Genomic DNA, 25,872 nt, shown 5'->3' with positions numbered 1-25,872 from the left:
TTTTATACATAGTTTTTATACCCAAAGGGGTACTAAAATTAAAAATCAGTGCGCTGACTGATCCATGCTATGACCATATTAAAACAATTCCATATGTTAGCTTAGTACACCCCCAAACCCAACCCCCAAGAGCTTGAACTCTCACCCTGATACAGATTGAAACCCTAGTGACTGTATATGGCATTCCAAAAGCAGGCAAAAATGTGACAATACAGATAGAAGACAGAAACAAATGAAGGAAGAATTGGAAGCGAAATTGAAGAAATATTAAAGAGAGAAGAAATGGGCCTAATAAAGTTGATCAAATGAAGCCACATTTTAAAAGATAAACACACCGTGGCTGCCATCACTGTAATGTGTGTGAATTGCACCAGTCCCTCCTGCATCAAAGCACCCCCACAACATGATGCTGCCACCACTGTGCTCCATGGTTGGGACGGTGTTCTTCGGCTTGCAAGCCTCCCCCTTTTTCCTCCAAACATAATGATGGTCATTATGGCCAAACAGTTCTATTTTTGTTTCATCAGACCAGAGGACATTTCTCCAAAAAGTAGGATCTTTCTCCCCATGTGCAGTTGCAAACTGTAGTCTGGCTTCTTTTTGGTGGTTTTGGAGCAGTGGCTTCTTCCTTGCTGAGCGGCCTTTCAGGTTACATCGATATAGGACTAATTTTACTGTGGATATAGATACTTTTGTACCCGTTTCCTCCAGCATCTTCACAAGGTCCTTTGCTGTTGTTCTGAGATTGATTTGCACAGATTGTTTTTACAGATGAACGTGGTACCTTCAAGCATTTGGAAATTGCTCCCAAGAATGAACCAGACTCGTGGAGGTCTACACATTTTTCTTCTGAGGTCTTGGCTGATTTCTTTTGATTTCCCCATGATGTCAAGCAAAGAGGCACTGAGTTTGAAGGTAGGCCTTGAAATACATCCACAGGTACACCTCCAATTGACTCAAATGGTGTCAATTAGCATATCAGAAGCTTCTAAAGAGATTACATACTTTTCTGGAATTTTCCAAGCCATTTAAAGGCACATTCAACTTAGTGTATGTAAACTTCTGACTCACTGGATTTGTGATACAGTGAATTATAAGTGAAATAATCTGTCTGTAAACAATTGTTGGAAAAATTGTGTCATGCACAAAGTAGATGTCCTATTCGACTTGCCAAAACTATAGTTTGTTAACAAGAAATTTGTGGAGTGGTTGAAAAATTAGTTTAATAATGACTCCAACCTAACTGAATGTAAAATTCCGACTTCAACTGTATTTGATTTTGAATTTCAGGACCTTTAGGATATAAAAATATATACAGTATATAAAACATTGGATAACATATAGATGTTGTCCTTTACTACTAAAGCCCATATAAACGCATTAAATAACATATTCATAATAGGCTCAAATAAATCATAAGAAACAAGGTTTTGAAATGTCTGTCCTAAATCTAAGAGATATTTTAAAAAACTCAGGAAATATATACAGTGCCTTCAGAAAGTATTCAGACCCCTTGAGTGTTTGCAAATTTTTCCACATTTTGTTAAGTTTTCTTCATCAATCTACACACAATACCCCATAATGACAAAGCAAAAACAGCCTTCTTGGATATGACACTACAAGCTTGGCACACCTGTATTTGGGGAGTTTATCCCATTCTTCTCTGCAGATGCCCTCAAGCTCTGTCAGCTTATATGGGGAGTGTTGCTGCACAGCTATTTTCAGGTCTCTTCAGAGATGTTTGATTGGGTTCTGGCTGGGCCACTCAAGGACATCAAATCAAATTTGATTTGTCACATTCGTTGAATACAACAGTGAAATGCTTACATCCAAGCCCTTAACCAACAATGCAGTTTTAAGAAAAACAAGAGTTAAGTAAAAAATGGAACATTAAAGTAACAAATAATTAAAGAGCAGCAATAAGATAACAATAGCGAGACTATTTACAGGGGGTACCGGTACAGAGTCAATGTGCAGGGCCACTGTTTAGTCGAGGTAATTGAGGTAATATGTGCATGTAGGTAGCGTTAAAGTGGCTATGCATAGATAATTAACAGAGAATACCAGCAGAGTAAAAGAGGAGGGGGGGCAATGCAAATAGTCCGGGTAGACAATTTATTAGCTGTTCAGGAGTCTTATGGCTTTGGGGTAGAAGCTGTTAAGAAGCCTTTTGGTCCTTGACTTGGTGCTCTGGTACCACTTCCCATGCGGTAGCAGACAGAACAGTCTGTGACTAGGGTAGCTGGACTCTTTTACCATTTTTAGGGCCTTCCTCTGACATCGCCTGGTATAGAGGTCCTAGATGGCAGGAAGCTTGGCCCCAGTAATGTACTGGGCTGTACACACTACCCTCTGTAGCACCTTGCGGTCAGAGGCTGAGCAGTCATCATACCAGGCAGTGATGCAACCATACTCTCGATGGTGCAGCTGTACAACCAAATTGTTTCAGTTTCCCGAGGGGGAATAGGCTTTGTCGTGCCCTCTTCACGACTGTATTGGTGTGTTTGGACCATTACAGTTTGTTGGTGATGTGGACACCAAGGAACTTGAAGTTCTCAACCTGCTCCACTACAGTTGTCCTGGCATCACATGGCAGGGTCTCTGACCTCCTTCCTATAGGCTGTCTCATTGTTGTCTGTGATCAGGCCTACCACTGGAGTTGTGCCTGGCCATGCAGTCATGAGTGAACAGGGAGTATAGGAGGGGACTGAGCACGCACCCCTGAGGGGCCACCCTGTTGAGGATCAGCGTGGCGGATGTGTTGTTACCTATCCTTACCACCTGGGGATGGCCTGTCAGGACATCCAGGATCCAGTTGCAGAGGGAGGTGTTCAATCCCATGGTCCTTAGCTTAGTAATGAGCTTCGAGGGCACTATGGTGTTGAACACTGAGCTGTAGTCAATGAATAACATTCTCACATAGGCGTTCCTTTTGTCCAGGTGAGAAAAGTCAGTGTGGAGTGCAATAGACATTGCATCATCTGTGGATCTGTTGGGGCGGTATGCAAATTGGAGTTAGTGTATCTGGTATAATGGTGTTGACATGAGCCATGACCAGCCTTTCAAAGTACTTCATAGCTACAGAGTGCTACGGGTTGGTAGTCATTTAGGCAGGTTACCTTAGTGTTACCTTAGTCTTCTTGGGCACATTCGAAGACTTGTCCGAAACCCACTCCTGCGTTGTCTTGGCTGTGTGTTTAGGGTCAGTGAAGGTGAACCTTCACCCCCAGTCTGAGATCCTGAGCGCTCTAGAGCAGGTGCACTTCAGTCGAGTCTCCTGACACATAGTGTTTGTGAGAGTCTCCCCGTTCCATAAAGTGGTCATAATAGTGTTGTAGGTTAAACCGTTCCGGCGCTACAGACTATTACATGAGAAGACAGATTTTCTGGATGTCTCATGGTCTGACGAACACCGCTTGTTGCGGGGCCAATGTGATAAAAAATATATTCTGTTAAATCCTATTTCCTGACTGTGCCTTTCAGAAGGTAGAGACCATTCATCAAGCAGTCGATGGTCTGTCAGCAGATGATATGACAAAGAAGAACACAAAAAAAATCATGTTTTCATCAGATTTGTACAGCTAAAATTACCAACGCCTGTTTAGGTGGCTCGACACACACACACACACACACACACACACACACACACACACACACACACACACACACACACACACACACACACACACACACACACACACACAGTCTTGTATAGATAACCTTGTGGGGACACAGAATTCAGTCGCAATCAAAATCTTTTTTTTTTACCTTATCCCCAAAACCTAACCTTAACACTAACCCTAAACCTAACCCTAAAACTAACCCTAGCTCCTAACGCTAAACCTAATTCTAATGCTAATTTTAACCTTAATCCACTAGAAATAGTATTTGACCTTGTGGGGACAAACAAAACGTCCCCAGTTGGTCAACTGTTTGTTTACTATTCTTCTGGGGACGTCTAGTCCCCACAAGTGTAGTCAAACATGTCCACATGCACCTAAAGCACCACACACACACCAATGTCACTGTGCTGTGTGCGTTGGTCCGTCCAGCCCTGTGGGTGTGTTTTGATTATGTCTGTAAATGGATCTGGATTGTCTCATCTGACCACCCCTCAGTGGGCCCAGTAATTGATATCTGTTAGTTTTATCTGTAGTAATACACAGACACACACACACACGCTCAGGCTGCTGTTGAAGGTTAAAGACGCGCTTTTTGTTGTTTTCCTCCCGAAACACGCTGCCCACATCATTATTTCCTCCTGCAGATGAAGACGTCGCACCATCTGGATCAGGACGTGGAGACGTATTACTCATGCGCACAGGCATGAAATTACAGCGTCTGTCTGTTTTTCAGTCTTGCCCCACAAACTGTGTTTGTTTGTGTGTGTGTCTGTGCATGTCTCTCCCTTCGTGTGTGTGTGTGTGTGTGTGTGTGTGTGTGTGTGTGTGTGTGTGTGTGTGTGTGTGTGTGTGTGTGTGTGTGTGTGTGTGTGTGTGTGTGTGTGTGTGTGTGTGTGTGTGTGTGTGTGTGTGTGTGTTACCTCCACAGTGCCAGTTTCTCTCCCCAGTCGTTTGTGGACAGAGCGAATAGCAGAGCTGATTACACTATCTTTCCTCTGGATGGTGCTAGTCAGCTTCCTCTTCACATTGCCTGACGGGACAAAAACCATCAAACCTTCAGTCAGACATACAAGTGCAAATGCAAGTACAAATACAAGTGCAGGCCTGAGTATATTACAAGATCGGTAGATCATACTGATGTGGTTCACTTTTTCAGGTATAAAGATCTGATATTCTGTGCAGGCCTGCGTCTCACCTGTGTGTATACCCGAGTGATGTCTGTCTATTGTCCATGCCTGTGTGTGGTCTCACCTGTGTATAACTGCCACACCTTGAGTGCTGTCTCTTCCCACAAAGGGCTGATGTCACTCATGCTGACAGGTCCCATCCTCTGCGTCTGATTAGCTGAAAGCTCAATCTTATAGGTGTCTTCTAGAATGGTGCGTCTCTCAGTAAGGATCTTAGACCACACAGACTCTACTTGGGACATCAGCTCTGTAACACACACACACATTCAGCTCACTCTCATGGTTATGGATGCAGGCCTTGACCAGGGACAACAGCTCAGCTGTCAATACTGTCACACATGCACACACATTCCTACCTGTGTCTGAATCGGGTACTTGGCTGAGTGTGGTAGTTTGGCTGGTCTTGAGAGGGAACAGATGAGACAGGATTCTCCGCTGGTGTTTCTTGTGACTTTCAAACCCAAAGCCTTCTGGGTAGCTGTCGGGCACACAAAAAATTCCCCATAGCATAGACCTACAATTAATACAAAGCCAGTGGCGATGCGTCATTAAGGGCAGGTGGGGCTGAGCCCACCTGTTTTGAGCCCCACCTGTTTAGCTAAAATAATAATAATAATAATAAATATATATATATAAACATATTGTGGCAAAGAAGGGGGTCGAGTGATAAGTGGCAGATATGTGAGAGCAGAACTATTAAACGGGCTCTGCCCGATCACTAAAATGGCCACCCCTGTCAGAACTACAGATCACAAAATGGCCGACCGCCAAAACTACAAGTCCCAGAAGCAAGGGGAACCCTCAGAAGGTGGAGCCGACCCACAGATAAAGGGTCAAGAAAAACCAGGAAGAAGGAGAGAGAGTGCTCGAAGGAGCTATGAACAATAGAGAAAGAGACTATAGAGATTGGCTGGATTTACCGTGTATGAGCTGGATTGTTTTGGACATACCTGTTGGCGTTTGGACCTGGACCTAACGAGAACCCGATTTGTGTACCGAACCCTGCTATCCTTGACCTCGCCTACGGCCTGGGTGGACCAGGACGGAGAAACAAACACACAGGTACTGTTCGAAAGAACTCTAATTCTTGGGTGATTTGGTGACAGTTTACCACTTAGTTTGTGACAAACGCTAACCTTGAAGAGGTTTGCCACACGATATATATATATATATATATATATATATATACACATACTTTTAGTTGTCTGTTTTTACCAAGATGGCGTAGCAGTGAAGACGTGTTTTGTTCGTGTCCCGTGTATTTTTTTTGTATATATTTCAATTCTATTTTCAATCTCTTTTCAATTTTTAATTCGATTATACCTTCCGCTAACCTGTCTCACCCAATGTGATACGGTATCTCTATTATTTTTAATTTTAGAACACATTCAAGAACCTCCAGAAGCTGAATTAGCTATTCAGTAATTGTTAGCCACTGCTTTTACCTTCTGCACAGATACCAGCCCTGTTCTTAGCCTGGATAAAACTCGCCAGTCTACTAGTATCGGACTGTCTCTCCACAACAACGCCGGATTCCTGCCGTAATCCCTGGACCACTACTTCTGATCTTCACAGCTAGCTTGCAGCTAGCTAACTCACCATGGCACCTAGTACCGAAGCTATCCCTGAGGCCCTACTCCCGGCCTACTCAGCTGTTCACCCGAACCCCACTCATACACGGCTAGAGCCCAATACTCCACCGGATCCTTGCTGTAAACTCTGGACCTTGGCACCGGATCACCGTTGCTACCAATTGGCTATATTGGCTAATGCCACTGCCACGAAGCTAGCACCAGTTAGCCGTGAGCCAGGCGCATCTAAATTCTACAATACCTCTGTCGCCATCTGGCTTGGATTCTCTGTCGACACGGCGCCCCGCCGCACCACCATGAATGGTCTGCCAATAAATACTCCATCCGCTGTGCCTTCAACCGGCCTCTGTTGGAGGGCTACTAACTTTAAACGCCTTGTCGCCTGCTAACGTAGTGGCGGGTTCCCTGTTCCATCTACTGCTGCCCCCTGGACACTATGATCACTTGGCTACAGAGCTGATGCCTGCTGGACTGTCCATTAATCACGGTACTCCATTTTGTTTACATATTTTCTATCTGTCGGCACCAGCCGCAAACTCAGGCTCTGTGTGTAGTTAATCCGACCCTCTCTGCCTAGTCATCGCCATTTTACCTGCTGTTGTTGTGTTAGCTGATTAGCTGTTGTTGTCTCACCTGTTGTTTTAGCTAGCTCTCCCAATCAACACCTGCGATTACTTTATGCCTCGCTGTATGTCTCTCTCAAATGTCAATATGCCTTGTATACTGTTGTTCAGGTTAGTTATCATTGTTTTAGTTTACAATGGAGCCCCTAGTTCCACTCTTCAAACCTCTGATACCACCTTTGTCCCACCTCCCACACATGCGGTGACCTCACCCATTACAACCAGCATGTCCAGAGATACAACCTCTCTTATCATCACCCAGTGCCTGGGTTTACCTCCACTGTACCCGCACCCCACCATACCCCTGTCTACGCATTATGCCCTGAATATATTCTACCATGCCCAGAAATCTGCTCCTTTTATACTTTGTCCCCAACGCTTTAGGCGACCAGTTTTGATAGCCTTTAGCCGCACCCTCATACTACTCCTCCTCTGTTCCACAGGTGATGTGGAGGTAAACCCAGGCCCTGCATGTCCCCAGACACCCTCATTTGTTGACTTCTGTAATCGAAAAAGCCTTGGTTTCATGCATGTCAACATCAGAAGCCTCCTCCCTAAGTTTGTTTTACTCACTGCTTTAGCACACTCTGCCAACCCTGATGTCCTTGCCATGTCTGAATCCTGGCTTCGGAAGGCCACCAAATATTCTGAGATTTCCATACTCAACTATAACATTTTCCGTCAAGATAGAACTGCCAAAGGGGGAGGAGTTGCAGTCTACTGCAGAGATAGCCTGCAAAGTAATGTCATACTTTAAAGGTCCATACCCAAACAGTTCGAACTACTAATTAAAAAAAATACTCTCTCCAGTAATAAGTTTCTCACTGTTTCCACCTGCTTACCGACCCAACCCTCAGCTCCCAGCTGTGCCCTGGACACCATTTGTGAATAGATCGCCCCCATCTAGCTTCAGAGTGTGTTCTGTTAGGTGACCTAAACTGGGATATGCTTAACACCCCAGCAGTCCTACAATCTAAGCTAGATGCCCTCAATCTCACACAAATCATCAATGAACCCACCAGGTACAACCCTAAATCTGTAAACAAGGGCACCCTCATAGACGTTATCCTGACCAACTGGCCCTCCAAATACACCTCCGCTGTCTTCAACCAGGATCTCAGCGATCACTGCCTCATTGCCTGTATCCGGTATGTGTCCGCAATCAAACGACTACCCCTCATCACTGTCAAACGCTCCCTAAAACACTTCTGCGAGCCGGCCTTTCTAATCGATCTGGCCCGGATATCCTGGAAGGATATTGCCTGGTCATTCTTTAAAAGTACCATCTTAGATAAGCATGCTCCGTTACAAAAATGCAGAACAAAAGAACAGATATAGCCCTTGGTTCACTCCAGACCTGACTGCCCTCGACCAGCACAAAAACATCCTGTGGCGGACTGCAATAGCATCGAATAGTCCCAGCGATATGCAACTGTTCAGGGAAGTCAGGAACCAATACACGTAGTCAGTCAGGAAAGCAAAGGCCAGCTTTTTCAAGCAGAAATTTACATCCTGTAGCTCTAACTCCAAAAAGTTCTGGGACACTGTAAAGTCCATGGAGAACAAGAGCATCTCCTCCCAGCTGCCCACTGCACTGAGGCTAGGTAACACGGTCACCACCGATAATTCCATGTTAATCGAAAACCTCAACAAGCATTTCTCAACGGCTGGCCATGCCTTCCTCCTGGCTACTCCAAACTCGGCCAACAGCTCCGCCCCCCAGCTACTTGCCCAAGCCTCCCAGCTTCTCCTTTGCCCAAATCCAGATAGCAAATGTTCTGAAAGAGCTGCAAAACCTGGACCGGTACAAATCAGCTGGGCTTGACAATCTGGACCCTCTATTTCTGAAACTATCCGCCGCCATTGTCGTAACCCCTATTACCAGCCTGTTCAACCTCTCTTTCATATCGTCTGAGATCCCCAAGGATTGGAAAGCTGCCGCAGTCATCCCCCTCTTCAAAGGGGGAGATACCCTCGACCCAAACTGTTACAGACCTATATCCATCCTGCCCTGCCTATCTAAGGTCTTTGAAAGTCAACAAACAGATCACTGACCATCTCGAATCCCACCGTACCTTCTCCGCTGTGCAATCTGGTTTCCGAGCCGGTCACGGGTGCACCTCAGCCACGCTCAAGGTACTAAACGATATCATAACCGCCATCGATAAAAGACAGTACCGACCTAGAATAAGTGGATGTACTTGGGTGTCTGTCTAGACTGTAAACTCTCCTTCCAGACTCATATCAAACATCTCCAATTTAAAATCAAATCTAGAGTCTGCTTGCTATTCTGCAACAAAGCCTCCTTCACTCACGCCGCCAAACTTACCCTAGTAAAACTGACTATCCTACCAATCCTCGACTTCGGCAATGTCATCTACAAAATAGCTTCAATTACTCTACTCAGCCAACTGGATGCAGTTTATCACAGTGCCATCCGTTTTGTTACTAAAGCACCTTATACCACCCACCACTGCGACCTGTATGCTCTAGTCGGCGGGCCCTTGCTACAAATTCGTCGCCAGACCCACTGTCTCCAGGTCATCTACAAGTCCATGCTAGGTAAAGCTCCGCCTTATCTCAGTTCACTGGTCATGATGGCACACCCACCCATAGCACGCGCTCCAGCAGGTGTATCTCACTGATCATCCCTAAAGCCAACACCTCATTTGGCCGCGTTTCCTTCCAGTTATCTGCTGCCTGTGACTGGAACGAATTGCAAAAATCGCTGAAGTTGTAGACTTTTATCTCCCTCACCAACTTTAAACATCTGCTATCTGAGCAGCTAACCGATCGCTGCAGCTGTACATAGTCCATCGGTAAATAGCCCACCCAATTTACCTACCTCATCCCCATATTGTTTTTATTTATTTACTTTTCTGCTCTTTTGCACACCAATATCTCTACCTGCACATGACCATCTGATAATTTATCACTCCAGTGTTAAACTGCAAAATTGTAGTTATTCGCCTACCTTCTCATGCCTTTTGCACACAATGTATACAGACTCTTTTTTTTCTACTGTGTTATTGACTTGTTTATTGTTTACTCCATGTGTAACTCTGTTGTTGTCTGTTCACACTGTTATGCTTTATCTTGACCAGGTCGCAGTTGTAAATGACGACTTGTTCTCAACTATCCTACCTGGTTAAATAAAGGTGAAATATATATTTTTTAAAGAATAATTATTGGCATGAATACATGTCACAAATCAGTTTGCAAAAAAATGTTACAGGTGTTTCAGCCTAGCTCAGTGGTTTCTGTGGTGGTGCGGCAGCCAAAAGAAAATAGTGGCTGGTAATTTTCTCTAGTTGCTCTGTGATTGGCTCAGTGTTCTGTCACTCATGGGGACACTTCGTCACCGCTAAATCTACAGGAAGAGTTTGAAAATTCAAGCCCATTGAGTGCTGCTATAGATTTAAATTAGAAATGCCCATCCAAAGAAGGCTGAAGGTCAATGGCCACAGAAACAAACAAGCTTTGATTGGAAAGATCATGTCAACATCATACTTTCAAAATCTTAGCTAGCAAGCTAGACAAGTAGTCATCGTCATGAATCAAGTTGACAATCTACTGGCAGATCCATTATAGATCAAAAAAAATATAGATAAAACGTATCGGTGCTCATCAGCCATTGGACATAAACATTACACAACAAGTAGGAAATCGCAAATTCAACAATGAGTGGTTTGGAAGGAATCAGGGGCTAACTGCAAGCTTTGCAAAGCAATCACTAGCCTGCTATTCAGTGGAGATTGTAGTCTGGGTTTAAGGGTCTCTTTTCCAAGCTCAAAAGGATACATTTTCTTATGCAACACCATGGGCCAGAAAAGATTGAATACATTGGCCATGCTGTCAATCCAACATGACTTCTGCCGCATTCAAAACAACTGGAAACTCGGAACTGGGAAATCTCAGACTTCAGTGAGTTCAAGACAACTGGTCAATCTGAAAAAGATTTGCTCCGACGGGGAAGATATGTTTAGAATGGTATTCCAACTCGGAATTCCAAGTCGGGAACTCAGGCCTCTTTCTAAAGGTCCGACCTGAAGATCACCGATGTCATGATTCAGTCTTGTTTTTGTTGTCTTGAAAGCACCATAAATCCAGAGCATGCCAAACTGTGATGACAAAATTTGCCCACAAGAAGGACCGCTGTGCCACCTTCATGTTCGAATGAGCACAGCACAACGAGGTGAGTCAAAAAAAGTATTGTATGCTGTTGCATAAATTATGTAATATGCCAGGGAGATATATATACTGTAGCTAAGAAAGTAATGCTAAATGTATGTTGTGTAGTAAGCTGATAGTAGCCCACGTGCCTTACCCTAATAATTTGGTACCTGCGGAGGCAGGGGTTGGGATTTAAAACATATATATATATATATATATATATATGTGTGTGTGTGTGTGTGTGTGTGTGTGTGTGTATATAGGACAAAACACACATCACGACAAGAGACACCACAACACTATATAAAGAGAAACCTAAGACAACAACATAGCATGGCAGCAACACATGACAACACAGCATGGTAGCAACACAGCATGGTAGCAGCACAGCATGGTAGCAGCACAACATGGTAGCAGCACAACATTGTATCAGCACAAAACATGGTAAAACATTATTAGGCACAGACAAACTCACAAAGATCGAGACATCAAAACATCACGCAAAGAAGCCACCACTGTCAGTTAGAGTTATCCGCTCATCGTTCGTTATGCCATAGTTTGTACATCTCAATTGCCAGTAGAAACCTTTTTCAAGGCTCCGTTGATAGCCAGGTGTAGCAACAGTAAGGATTCACTCCATGGTACTGAAAATAAATCTCTGCTGTTGGGACAGCTTCATGTAGGACCTAACAGTTTGTGGGCACCATTCGTCATTGTTATAGTGCAATTACCCTGTTGAGTGTAGGGGGTAGTATTTTGATGTTTGGATGAAAAACGTACCCAAATGAAACTGCCTATTTCTCAGGCCCAGAAATCTAGAATATGCATATAATTGTCGGATTAGGATAGACAACACTTTAAAGTTTCCAAAACTGTCAAAATATTGTCTGTGGGTATAACAGAACTGATATTGCAGGTGAAAACCTGAGGAAAATCTAACCCGGAAGTGCTGTTTTTCCATTGCCTGCCTTCGCTCCATTTAAAGGGATATCAACCATATTCCTTTTCCTATGGCTTCCACATGTTGTGGACAGTCTTTAGACATCGTTTCAGGCTTTTATTTTGAAAAAATGAGCGATAAAGATCACATCGCGTCATTGGATGGCTGGGTGCGTTTTGCGGAGTTTTGCATGCGCAACAGCTTGGAGCTGACATTTTCTGTCTCTCTCCTTTGAAGAAGCTACAGTCCGGTTGAAATATTATCGATTATATATTCTAAAAACAACCTGAGGATTGATTATAAAAAAAACATTTGACATGTTTCTACGAACTTTACGGATACTATTTGGAATTTTCGTCTGCCCGGTCTTGACCGCTCGAGCCTGTGGATTTCTGAACATAAATGCACCAACCAAATGGAGGTATTTTGGATATAAAAATAATCTTTATGGATCAAAAGGAACATTTATTGTGTAACTGGTAGTCTCGTGAGTGCAAACATCCGAAGATCATCAAAGGTAAGTGATTAATTTTATTGCTTTTCTGACTTTCGTGACAATCTACTTGGCTGCTAGCTGTTTGTAATGTTTTGTGTGCTGAGAGAGATGTCCTTACATAAACACTTGGTATGCTTTCGCCGAAAAGCTTTTTTGAAATCTGACACGCCAGGTGGATTAACCTTTTTGGGATGGGGGGCAGCATTTTCACTGTTGGATGAATAGCGTGCTCAGAGTGAACTGCCTCCTACTCTGTCCCAGATGCTAATATATGCATATTATTATTAGTATTGGATAGAAAACACTCTGAAGTTTAATTTGAATTTGGCACTCTGAAATTCAGCAGATGTTGACAAATGATCCCACTAACAGGATGGGTGCATCAGGAAGTTAATGTATTGTTTAGTGTTGTGTTGTGTTGCTGACATGCATCTAAAAACAATTGGGTGGGAGTTTGCCCCACCGAGATTTACATGCTAAAATCGCCACTGTACAAAGAATCCATGATCATAAAGCCAATCATAGGTCTGACTTTTTAACACCCTGTGTATGTTTATGTGTGTGTGTGTGTGTGTGTGTGTGTGTGTGTGTGTGTGTGTGTAACCTACCTGCCAGATCGTATCAACAGTAGACAGTGCAGCAGGCAGGTAATAAAGTTCACGTTGGCATTGTAGGTTGCCATGACTACGTCCCAGCGCGCCATGACCACCTGCAGCGTCCTGATGACAGCATCCTGTTCGGCCTGTGTGTGTTGTGGGCGGGAAAGGAAGTAGAGCAGGGCTCGGTTGGTGCTGGTGTAGAGGGAGGAAACTGTGTTCTCTTTCTGTGATAGGCCCTTCTCCATCACCTGATAAGGAAACAGCAGGTGAAAACATTCAGACAGTTGCAGATAAACAGAAAGCCTGTGTTACATTGTAGTCGCGCTGTGTGGAATTGTGGTTGCAGTTGCATGCCATGTCACCGACTTCGAAGTCGGACATCAGACTGCTAATTTGTTCAACACTTATCCAGGCGTTGTAAGATTGGGCAGGCGACTGCAATGTAGTCAGCCTGGAACGCTACCAAAAATGTTATGAATAGAGCTGAATAGAGCTGACAAATCTTGACTTACGCTGTAAATGAAGAACAATCATGTTTGTGTTTCACATTACATTTTTATCTGAACATTCTTTAATATTACTTTTACCCATGGCAGCACATAGCCTTCAGAGTGTTTCTCACCACCACTATCTGGTCTGCTAGGAAGGTGAGCAGGTTCTCTGGCTCAACCAGAAACATGCCGCTGTAGAGTTTCTCCAGAAACTTCTGACTGAAAAGCACCATGTTCTCCATCAGTGTGGCCATCTGCCCCTCAGGACTCTGGGAGTTTGACTCTGGTGACAGAGAGGGAGAAAGATCTGTGTGACATGATACAATATTTTATTGTCCATTTGCATGGGAAATTATTTTGTGATTATTTGTGTGTGTCCGTGTGTCTGTATGCTTTGTGGACATGTGTGAGTGCATGCTCTACCCTGTGTGGTGAGGTGTGTGTTCTCCTGGCTGGTCATGTGGATGATTTCCATGAAGAACTCAAGCAATTCAGTTTGGAAGACCTGTCTCCGCTCCAACGATGCTCCTTCTGGGGAATACTGCAACACACACACACACACACACACACACACACACACACACACACACACAGGGTTGAACATGTACTCCTAAGATAGTAGCCATCCCTGTCTTTTCTCCATCTCCCCTGGTGTTTAGCTAAAGGGACCATGTTTAGATGCATACCAATATCCCGATTATTATTCGGGATCCACAAGCATTCTGTTTTTGAGTTGACCTAAATACATTGCCTTCAGAAAGTATTCACACCGCTTGAATAAAAACGTGTTTACAGCCTCAATTTAAAATGGATTACATTTAGATTTTGAGTGGCCTACACACAATACCCCATATTTCAATTTTTAGAAATTAATATAACAAATGAAAAGATTCAATATCTTGATTCAATAAGTATTCAACCCCTTTTTTATGGCAAGCCTAAATAAGTTCAGGAGTAAAAATAAAGCTTAACAAGTCATATAATAAGTTGTATGGACTCAACATAATTTTTTTATGACTACCTCATCTCTGTACCCCACACATACAATTATCTGTGAGGTGCCTCAGTCGAGCAGTGAATTTCAAAGACCGGTTCAACCACAAAGACCAGGGAGATTTTCCAATGCTCCACAAAGAAGGGCATCTATTGGAAGACTGGGTAAAAAAAAAAGCTGACCTATCCTATTGAGCATGGTGAAATGATGAATAACACTGGATCACCATCACTACAAAGATACAGACGTCCTTCCTAACTCAGTTGCCAGAGAGCTCAGGGGTTTCACCGTGAGGCCAACAGTGACTATAAAACAGTTACAGAGTTGAATGGCTCTGATAGAAGAACTGTGGATGGGTCAACAACATTGTAGTTACTCCACAATACTAACCTAAATGACAGATCGAAAGTCTGTACTGAATATGCATCCTGTTTACAATAAGGCACTGAACTGCAAAACATATGGCAAAGAAAGAAACATTATGTCCTGAATACAAAGCACTATGTTTGGGGCAAATCCAACACAACACATCACTGAATGTGTTCACTGGTGGCTACATCATGCTATGGGTATGCTTGTCATTGGCAAGAACTAGGGAGTTTTTTAAATGTAATTTCCTAGACTAAAACCTGATTCAGTCTGCTTTCCAACAGACACTGGGAGACAAATTCACCTTTGAGAAGGCCAATAACCTAAAACACAAGGCCAAAAATACATTGGAATTGCTTACCAAAATTACATTGAATGTTCCTGAGTGGCCTAGATATAGTTTTAACTTAAATTGTCTTGAAAATCTATGGCAGACTTGAAAATGTCTGTCTATCTAGCAAAGATCAACAACCAACTTGACAGAGCTTGAATAATTGAAGAAAGAATAATGTGCAAATATTGTACAATCCAGGTTAGGCTGACCCCATTTATTCGACTGGTCGATAGGCTGTTGGTCGACAAATATGTTTTTAGTAGAGCAGTCGCAAATATACAGTACCAGTCAAAAGTTTGGACACACCTACTCATTCAATGATCTTTCTTTATTTGACTATTTTCTACATTGTAGAATAATAGTGCAGACATCAAAACTATGATAAGACGTATATGGAATCACATAGCAACCAAAAAAGTGATACAGATATCAAAATGCATTTTATATTTTACATTCTTCAAAGTAGCCACCATTAGCCTTAATGACAGCTTTGCACACTTGGTATTCTCTCAACCAGTTTCACCTGGAATGCTTTTCTAATAATCTTGAAAGAGTTTCCACATATGCTGAGCACTTGTTGGCTGCTTTTCCAACTCATCCCAAACCATCTCAATTGGGTTGAGGTCAGGTGATTTGATGCAGCACACATCACTCTCCTTGTTCAAATAGCACTTACATAGTTTGGAGGTGTGTTGGGTCATTGTCCTGTTGAAAAACAAATGACAGTCCAACTAAGCGCAAACCAAAGGGGATGCCGTATCACTGCAGAATGCTGTGGTAGCCATGATGGTTAAGTGTGCCTTGAATTCTAAATGAATCAGTGATAGTGTCACCAGCAAAGCACCCCCAAACCATCACACCTCCTCTGCAATGCTTCAAGGTGGGAACCACACATGCAGAGATCATCCGTTCACCTACTCTGCGTCTCACAAACTAATGGAAGTTGGAACCAAAAATCTCAAATTTGGACTCATCAGACCTACGGACAGATGTCCACCTCTCTAATGTAATTTGCTTGTGTTTCGTGGTCCAAGCAATTCTCTTCTTCTTATTGGTGTCCTTTCGTAGTTTCTTTGCAGCAATTCAACCATGAAGACCTGATTCACGCCGTCTCCTCTGAACAGTATATGTTGAGATGTGTCTGTTACTTGAACCCTGTGAAGCATTTATTTCTGAGCCTGTTAACTCTAATGAACTTATCCTCTGCAGCAGAGGTAACTCTGGGTCTTCCTTTCCTGTGGCGGTCCTCATGAGAGTTTCATCATATCGCTTGATGGTTTTTGCGACTGCACTTGAAGAAATATTAAACGTTCTTGACATTTTCTGTATTGACTCACCTTCATGTCTAAAATGATGGACTCTTGTTTCTCTTTCCTAATTTGAGCTGCTCTTGCCATAATATGGACTCTTTTACCAGAAGATAGGGCTATCTTCTGTATACCAACCCTACCTTGTCACAACACAACTGATTGGCTCAAATGCATTAAGAAGGAAAAGAACTACACAATAACTTTTAACAAGGCACACCTTTTAATTGAAATGAAAGAGTGGCTACTTTGAATAAATATATTTAGATTTTTTAAACACTTTTTTGGGTTACTATATGATTCCATATGTGTTATTTCATAGTGTTGATGTCTTCACCATTATTCTACAATGTAAAAAATAGTACAAATAAAGAAAAACCCTGGAATGAGTAGGTGTGTCAACTTTTGACTAGTACAGTATATATATTGTCTTATGGCAGACTAGACACCTGTCTGATTCACGCCTGTCCCAGTGGACTAATCCATTGCGGAGGCTGCGGGGATGGCACACCAGTATCACCAGTAGTACATTTACGGTTAATTCCCATTATTTCTAATCTACAATGTTTGGTTAAGGTTATTTCTGTTAATGCATTCAATATATTATTGTTATTACAGTCTTTTACCATTGTCATTGTCGGAGTGGGCACGTTGTCTGAGGACTGCACAACCTAGGATACACTGTGAGGAACAAGTTTTGGTTTATTTCATTCTTTTGTTTGTAGCGCTCTCGTCAATGTTGAGTAAGGACACGCAATTACATCCTGATCTGTTTCACCTGTCTTTGTGCATGTCTTCACTCCCTTCAGGTGTCGCCCACCTTTCAAAGTATCCTCTGTGTATTTATACTTTTGTTCTCTGTTTATCTGTTGCCAATTAGTTTTGTTTCGTGAAACCTACCAGCATTTGTTCCCCTGCTCCTGTCTGTTCTTGCTCCTGTTTTCTAGTCCTTCCCGGTTTGGACCGTCCTGCCTCCCCTGGTCCTGAGCCTGCCTGCCGTTCTTACCTTGCCCCATCTCACTGGATTATTGACCCCTGCCTGCCCTGACCATGAGACTGCCTGCTGTTCAGGACCTGTTGCACCCTCTATGGATTACTGACCTCTGCCTGCCTTTGACCTGTCATTTGCCTGCCCCTGTACTAGAAAGTAAATGTTTATTCATCGACATTGTCTGCATCTGGGTCATACCTGAATCCTGATAGTACGAACTGGCCATTACTGACCCAGCAGACTCAGACCAGCTCCACAACGCCCTCTCCTCCCAAGGAGCCATCATTGGAAGGCACAAGGAGTTGCTTCGTGGTCTCATGGAAGGGTTCCAGACCTTGGCCGAATGCCATGACCATGATTCAACACATTGCTGGAGCAATTCTGTGGGTTGTCTGTTAGGCAGCCTACCCCAGTGTCCTGAGAACCCCGCTCACCTCTTCAAGATCACTACGCTGGGGAATCCAGATCCTGCCAGGCTTTTCTCTCCCAGTGCTCCCTCATTTTCGAGCTGCAGCCTTCTTTATTCACCTTAGACCGCTCGAGGATAGCGTACATCATAACACTAATGTCCGGGAGGGCACTTGCCTGGGCCACGGCAGTGTGGAAGCAACAATCCGCCGTCCGCCTCAGTCTGGAGGAGTTCATGGAGGAGGTTCGGAAGGTGCTTGATTCCCTGTTGTCCAGGAGAGAGGCTGCTCGCAAGCTGCTCCAGCTACGTCATTACTCCCGTAGTGTGGCAGACTATGCAGTGTATTTCCACATATTGTCAGCTGAGAGTGCTTGGAACCCGGAAGCGCTGTTCAACATGTTCCTACACAGATTATCGGAGGAAATAAAGGACAAGCTTGCAGCCGGGGAACTACCGACGGATCTCGACTCGCTCATCGCCTTGACCATTCGGATCGATGGGAGACTACGGGAATGAAGGAATGAGAGGAGATTCGATTCCGCCTCGCCTTCGAGGGAGCCCGGAAGTCCCCGGCGGCTCCGTTGCCAAGAGAAACTGAGGTTACCCGAGTTCCCCCGAGAGCCTCCGAAGACTGACGATTCACCTCTTCCCGAGCCCATGCAACGAGGCAGAGCAAGGCTGTCTCCAGCTGAACGGCTTCACACTAAGAGCTTCCTCTATTGCGGGACTACTGGTCATTTTGTCTCCACCTGTAGGTAGGAGAGAGTGCTCTGGTGAACCATATGGAGAACTTTTCCTCTCTCCTTACTGGCATCCCTTTTCATGCCATGTTGATGGTCCAAAGCTTCAGGCAGTTAACTTTATATCATTTTAGGTACTTCAGTAGCTCAGTTGGTAGAGCATGGCGCTTGTAACGCCAGGGTAGTGGGTTCGATTCCCGGGACCACCCATACGTAGAATGTATGCACACATGACTGTAAGTCGCTTTGGATAAAAGCGTCTGCTAAATGGCATATAAATTGAAAAAAGGGGCGGATCCTTCAGAGGTTTTAACTTCTTATGGCTGCAGGGGCACTATTGAGAAGCTTGGATGAAAGGTGCCCAGAGTAAACGGCCTGCTCCTCAGTCTCAGTTGCTAATATATGCATATTATTATAGTTTTGGATAGAAAACACTCAGAAGTTTCTGAAACTGTTTGAATGATGTCTGTGAGTATAACAGAACTCAGATGGCAGGCAAGAACCTGAGAAGAAATCTAAACAGGAAGTGAGAAATCTGTTGGTATATTTTCAAACCATTGCCTATTGAAATCCCTGTTAGATATGAATGAACATTCACTTCCTAAGGCTTCCACTAGATGTCAACCATCTATAGAAATTTGAATGAACTACTGTGTTGTGGGACTGAATAAGAACAGATTGCATCAGACTAGCACATAGCACATGTTATCTTCCTGCTTTCCGTTCCTCCTCAAGACACAAAGGAATTCTCCGGTTGGAACTTTATTGAAGATATATGATAAAAACATCCTAATGATTGATTCTGTACTTAGTTTGAAATGTTTCTTCGACCTGTAAAGTAACGTTTTGAAGATTTTGTCAGAAAAAATGGTCGACCAGCACCAGCGTTTGGATAGGTGTACCAAACGCGCTAACAAAAGTAGCTAACTGGACATAGATAACGGACATTATCGAACAAATCAAGCATTTATTGTGGACCTGGGATTCCTGGGAATGCATTCTGATGAAGATCATCAAAGCTAAGGGAATATTTAGCATGTCATTTATGGTTTATGTTGACTATAACATGGCAGCTAATTTGACTATTGTTCTGAGCGCCGTCTCAGATTATTGCATGGTTTGCTTTTTCTGTAAAGTTTTTAAAAAGGTACAGGTATCTATAATTCCATGTGTATAACTTGTATTATAATCTACATCTATGATGAGTATTTCTGATGAATCGGTGTGCCTATGCAAAATCACTGGATGTTTTTGGAACTAGTGAATGTAATGCACCAATGTAAACTCAGATTTTATATATAAATATGACCTTTATCAAACAAAACATACATGTATTGTGAAACATGAAGTCCTAAGAGTGTCATCTGATGAAGATCATCAAAGGTTAGTGATTCATTTTAGCTCTATTTGTGCTTTTTGTGACTCCTCTCTTTGGCAAGAAAAATTGCTGTTTTTATTGTGGTTTGGTGGTGACCTAACATAATCGTTTGTGGTGCTTTCGCTAAAAAGCATATTTGAAATTGGGCACTGCGGTGGGATTAACAACAAGACTACCTTTAAAATGGTATAAAATACATGTATGTTTGAGGAATTTTAATTGAGATTTCTGTTTTGAATTTGGCGCCCTGCACTTTCACTGACTGTCATATCATCCCGTTAACGAGATTGCAGCCCAAACAGGTTTTTAAAGGGATATTTTGGGATTTTGGCAGTGAAATCCTTTATCAACTTCCCAAGAGTCAGATGAACTAGTAGACATGTTATGCATCTGTGTAAAGTATGAAAGAAGTTAGAGGTAGTTTCGCAAGCCAATGCTAACTAGCGTTAGCAAAATGATTGGAAGTCAAATAAAATAAAATTATTTGGAGCATTGTCAAATGCTCCATAAATAAAAGGTGAACACTAACAGTGACATGCTTTCTTATTGGCCCTTCCCAACAATGTTTATATATATATATATATATATATATATATATATAATATAAAAATAATAACACAAGGAATAAATACATAATGAGTAATGATAACTTGGCTATATGTACAGGGTACCTGTACCGAGTTGTTGTGGGGGTACGAGGCAATTGAGGTAGATATGTACATGATCTATCTACAGGATAGATAATAAACAGTAACAGCAGCGTATGTGATGAGTCAAAAGTGTGAGTGCAAATAGGGTTAATGCAGATAACCAATAGCTACCCGGGCTAACTATTTAGTCTTATGGCTTGGGGGTAGAAACTGTTCAGGGTCTGGTTGCTTCCAGACTTGGTGCATTGGTACCGCTAGACGTGCAGTAGCGTAGAGAACAGTCTGTGACTGTGGTGGCTGGAGTCTTTGACACTTTTTAGGGCCTTCATTTGACACCGCCTGGTATAGAAGCTTGACCCCCGTGATGTACTAGGCCATACGCACTACCCTCTGTAGCGCCTTGAGGTTGGATGCCAAGCAGTTGCCATACCAAATGGTGATGCAGCCAGTCAAGATGTGAGTCTATGAGTATCTAATAGCATGCTATAGACAGTGTCATGACTCACCTGACAGTAGATCAAAAGACCCATTAGCTAGGCAAATGTTTGAAGATAGCCAGACCTCCTCTCTCCGACAGAAGAGGGGAAGGGGGGCTGTGCCAATCTTGACGCCTTAACATCGGGTTGTAAATTCAGAGAGAACTTTCTATTTTTTTGCCCTGCAGTATTGGGAAAGAAAGCCCTTTGTCTACAGTAGACATTTGCCGCCAAAAACTCGAACGGCCAAAGAATGAACATTGGAACAATATTCATAAGATAGGAATATTAAGAATGGTCCGTGGGGATCGAAAGAATAATCCTGGCATATGATTTGTTATTTTGTGATGCCATTATGGATGGTATAACTAAGTAACTGTAACTCTGAAAAGTGTACACATCCTATGTACTAAGTTTACATCTAAATGTTGTATAAAATATATGATTAAATATGAAAATACTTTTGTGAAGATAGCAATGTGATTTTAGCCTTCTAAATGAGATAATTGCTTTTCATATCAACTTGTGCCCAGCCAACAACTATGCCCAAGTGAGAACAGACATTGTGTTGGTGTGATGGAATGCCCCTTTTGGCCAGAGTGCTTAAAAAGGACTCGTTAAAGAAATGTACATTATACCAGCCTGACGGACAGCATGAGCTGAACGTTACGATATGGTTTAAACTCTACAGACTAAGCACACGGACGGTGTAAACCAGATGTCACGAATGGTTAAAACTACAAGACCAAAACATGTATTTTGGTCTCGTAGTGGTCTTAATGATTGATTATTCAGGGTTCAGCTCCCGACAACTTTACACACCAGCAGCTGGCATGTAAATCAATCATTGAGATCACTATGAGACCAAAATATGTGAGAACGTGGTCCACACTTTGAAATGGTTAGAAACTCTGAAGCTCTAAACCTCAACACGAGAAGATAGGAGATCAGAAACATTCACAGTCAGCAGCTGTACAGGTAAAATTGGTCCTAGAATTTGGTTTATGTTAACATCCTAACGATTGATTCCATACATCGTTTGACATGTTCCTAAAGGACTGTAATGGAACTTTTTGAGTTTTTGTCTGGATGAAGTGCCTGCACCTCATGAAGATGGATTACTGGGCTGAACACGCTAACAACAAGTGGCTATTTCGACATAAATGGAACAAATCAGTCATTTATTGTCGAAGTGCCTTCTGATGAAGATCATCAAAGGTAAGTGAATATTTATGGTGTTGTTTCTAACTTTGTTGATTCCAAAATGGCTGTTTTGGGCTCTGAGCGCCGTTCTCAGATTATGCTTTTTCCGTAAAGTGTTTTTGAAACTTGAGACAGCGGTTGTATTAACTTCTTGCTGACACGGGGCAGTATTTTCACGTCCGGATTAAATGCATGCCCAAATTAAACTGCCTGCTACGATGCATATTATTAGTAGATATGGATAGAAAACACTCTGAAGTTTCTAAAACTGTTTGAATCATGTCTGTGAGTATAACAGAACTTATTTAGCAGGCGAAATCCCGAGGACAAACCATTCAGATCTTTTTTTTGAGGTCACCCTCTTTTCAATGGATTTTCATTGGGAATCCAGATTTCTAAGGGACCTTCTTGTAGTACCTATCGCTTCCATTGGATGTCAACAGTCTTTAGAAATTGGTTGAGGTTATTCCTTTGTGTAATGAAGAAGTACGGCCATCTTGAACGAGGGTCACTTGAAGTGTACTGTTAGATAGAGGCGCGTGACCAGAAAGCATGCTTCAGTTTGTTTACTTCCTGTATTGAACACAGATCATCCTGTCTTCAATTTTATCGATTATTTACGTTAGAAAATACTTAACGTTTGAAGTTTACAGGTAACTTTGAGATATTATGTTGTCACGTTGAGCAAGTTGGAACCTGTGTTTTTCTGGATCAAACGCGCCAAATAAATTGACATTTTGGATATATATTGACGGAATTAATCAAACAAAAGGACCATTTGTGATGTTTATGGGACATATTGGAGTGCCAACAAAAGAAGCTCATCAAAGGTAAGGCATGAATTATATTTTTATTTCTGTGTTTTGTGTCGCGACTGCAGGGTTGAAATATGGTTTCTCTCTTTGTTTACGGAGGTGCAATCCTCAGATAATAGCATCGTTTGCATTCGCCCCAAAAGCGTTTTTGGAATCTGACATTTTGGCTGGATTCACAATAAGTGTAGCTTTTATTTGCTATCTTGCATGTGTGATTTAATGAAAGTTTGATTTTTATAGTAATTTATTTGAGTTTGGCGCTCTGCATTTTCCCTGGCTTTTGGCCAGGTAGGACGCTAGCCTCCCCTCACATGTCCCAGGAGAAGTCTATCTTTAATTCTGTGAATAACACTAGTATCTTTTATCAATGTTTATTATGAGTATTTCTGCAAAATCACCGGATGTTTTGGAATCAAAACATTACTGCAAGTAAGGTGCCAATGTAAATTGAGATTTTTGGATATAAATATGCACATTATCGAACAATACATACATGTATTGTGTAACATGATGTACTATGTGTGTCATCTGGTGAAGATTATCAAAGGTTAGTGATTAATTGTATCTATATTTCTGCATTTTGTGACTCCTATCTTTGGCTGGAAAAATGGCTGTGTTTTTTCGACTTGGCGGTGATCTAACATAATCATATGTTTTGCTTTAGCTGTAAAGCATTTTTTGAATCGGACACGATGGGTAGATTAACAAGATGTTTATCTTTCATTTGCTGTATTGGACTTTTTAATGTGTGAAAGTTACATATTTCCCAAAAATATTTTTGCCTTTTCAGAGAAATGTTGTCGAGGGGTTCCGCGCTTGAAAGGTTAATATTGAATTATTAGTGTGCATCCTAAGGTACTCAATGAATACTCTCCCTCTCTCTCTTATAACTGGGCCAAGAGCGGCACATCCTGGATAAAACAGGGGAATACAGTCGTTTATTAACCTCACGTGTGTGTGTGTGTGTGTGTGTGTGTGTGTGTGTGTGTGTGTGTGTGTACCTCCAGTAGCAGCAGTAGGGGGTGTGTGTGTTCTTTGGCAGGCACGTTGAGCAGGCTGTCCATTAAGAGGATACGGATGAAGTCACACACCTGCTTCCTGGTTGGCTGACACACCTCCTCTTCACTCTGAGGAGATGAGAGCAAGAATTTCACTATTTATGAAAACCCCCATCATAGGTCTGATGCCACTACAAAAGGAAGATGAAATAGAGGAGGAGAAAGACACACACACCTCAGGGGGAAACACAGTGCTGGCGAGCGTGTGTAGAAACTCTGGAGACGTCCATAGTGGGTCTCGGGGGCGGTGATTATGTACCAGACAGAGGAACTGCATAACACTGCCGGGAAACTGCAACTCCCAAGATGCATCAGCGGCAGATGACCGCTATACATGGAGAGCGACAACAAACAGGACAGTATTTAGATTGAGGAAGGGTGTATAGTAAGTTCAAACTGATGCCATTATTAGTAGCCATTTACAATGTTAAGTGCTTTGAGATTACATTAGCGCAATTGTCTCAGAGTGAGAATGTAAAATAACTTCTATGTTATGTTTTGAACCCAGTTGTCTCACCTTTGTGATGATGGCCTTGACCAGCTCCAGTAGCATGGCTGCAGACTTGGAACACAGCTGTAAGGGAGCAGAGTTTGTGTACTCTGTGCTGTCAATCACTGCCTGCAGAAATTCATCCAGATCCAGCTACAAAGGAGACCACAGAGGACATACACTTTTAAAGTCCAACACAGGAATCATCTCATGGATGCCAACATAGATTTAGCTTTGTTTGATTTACTTTACAGTTAATCATGAGAATTGAATTGTTCAAAATAACAGGAGTGGTAGGAGCCCTATTAAAATGCTCCTAATATCTTGCCATGTCACTTCAATATAACTTAAGTTACTTTAATGTACTTGAACTACTTTATATCCAGGTCAGTTAGTGTCATGTTACCTGTCCGTCAGGCATTTCTCCTCCTCTCTTCCCCAGCAGTAGAGCGGCCAGTGCTCCGTACACCTGAGGCAGGTGAGGCTGGCGGACCAGAAGCCTTTGCAGCACGTCGAAGCCTGCGCAGGTGACACTCTGACACTCATAGGACCACTCATAAGCTCTCAGGTTGTCTAAGAGACACACAAAGACAAATACCATACAATACATTAAAGGAAAAAATACACCACCGGTGCCAGACTCCGGTGGGTATTTAAGGTGTTTTACAATACGTTCGGTTGGAGGGTAGTACAGAAAACAACAAGCCATTGATTAGAGTGTAAGTCTACACAGTCGACACGATGAGAGTATAAACTTCTTTGCATATCTACTCATGTAATATAAACAATTAGAAAACGGGTTGTTTGGATCCTGGATGCTGATTGGTTGATAGCAGGGAATTATTGCACCACAATACCCGCATTCCACAGGTAATTCCTGTTAACATCCACTCTCCCACAGGCATGACTGACAGCTTCTCTGAGCAAGGCAAAT

General features: G+C 42.6%; 1 protein-coding gene across 4 annotated transcripts in view; it reads right to left on the bottom strand.

The window, feature by feature from the left end:
• wdfy4 (WDFY family member 4) overlaps positions 1–25,872 on the bottom strand; it is a 201,020-nt gene that overhangs the window by 63,045 nt on the left and 112,103 nt on the right. For all 4 annotated transcript variants that reach the window (XR_008078773.1, XM_052478455.1, XM_052478453.1 and 1 more), the window contains 10 exons: positions 25,345–25,511; positions 24,966–25,091; positions 24,624–24,776; positions 24,392–24,517; positions 14,148–14,265; positions 13,856–14,007; positions 13,243–13,481; positions 5,167–5,288; positions 4,875–5,057; positions 4,544–4,653 (listed from right to left, as the gene is read on the bottom strand). Coding sequence is in view for 3 of the 4 variants with exons in the window: in XM_052478455.1 (XP_052334415.1) it covers positions 4,544–4,653; positions 4,875–5,057; positions 5,167–5,288; positions 13,243–13,481; positions 13,856–14,007; positions 14,148–14,265; positions 24,392–24,517; positions 24,624–24,776; positions 24,966–25,091; positions 25,345–25,511 (1,496 nt within the window). In the remaining variant the exon portion in view is untranslated. The remainder of the gene's footprint in view (positions 1–4,543; positions 4,654–4,874; positions 5,058–5,166; positions 5,289–13,242; positions 13,482–13,855; positions 14,008–14,147; positions 14,266–24,391; positions 24,518–24,623; positions 24,777–24,965; positions 25,092–25,344; positions 25,512–25,872) is intronic.

The sequence above is a fragment of the Oncorhynchus keta genome, chromosome 2 (genome assembly GCF_023373465.1).
Source record: "Oncorhynchus keta strain PuntledgeMale-10-30-2019 chromosome 2, Oket_V2, whole genome shotgun sequence".
NCBI lineage: Eukaryota > Metazoa > Chordata > Actinopteri > Salmoniformes > Salmonidae > Oncorhynchus > Oncorhynchus keta.
The sequence above is the reverse complement of the archived record's forward strand: the minus strand, read 5'-3'. Positions and strand labels throughout refer to the sequence as shown.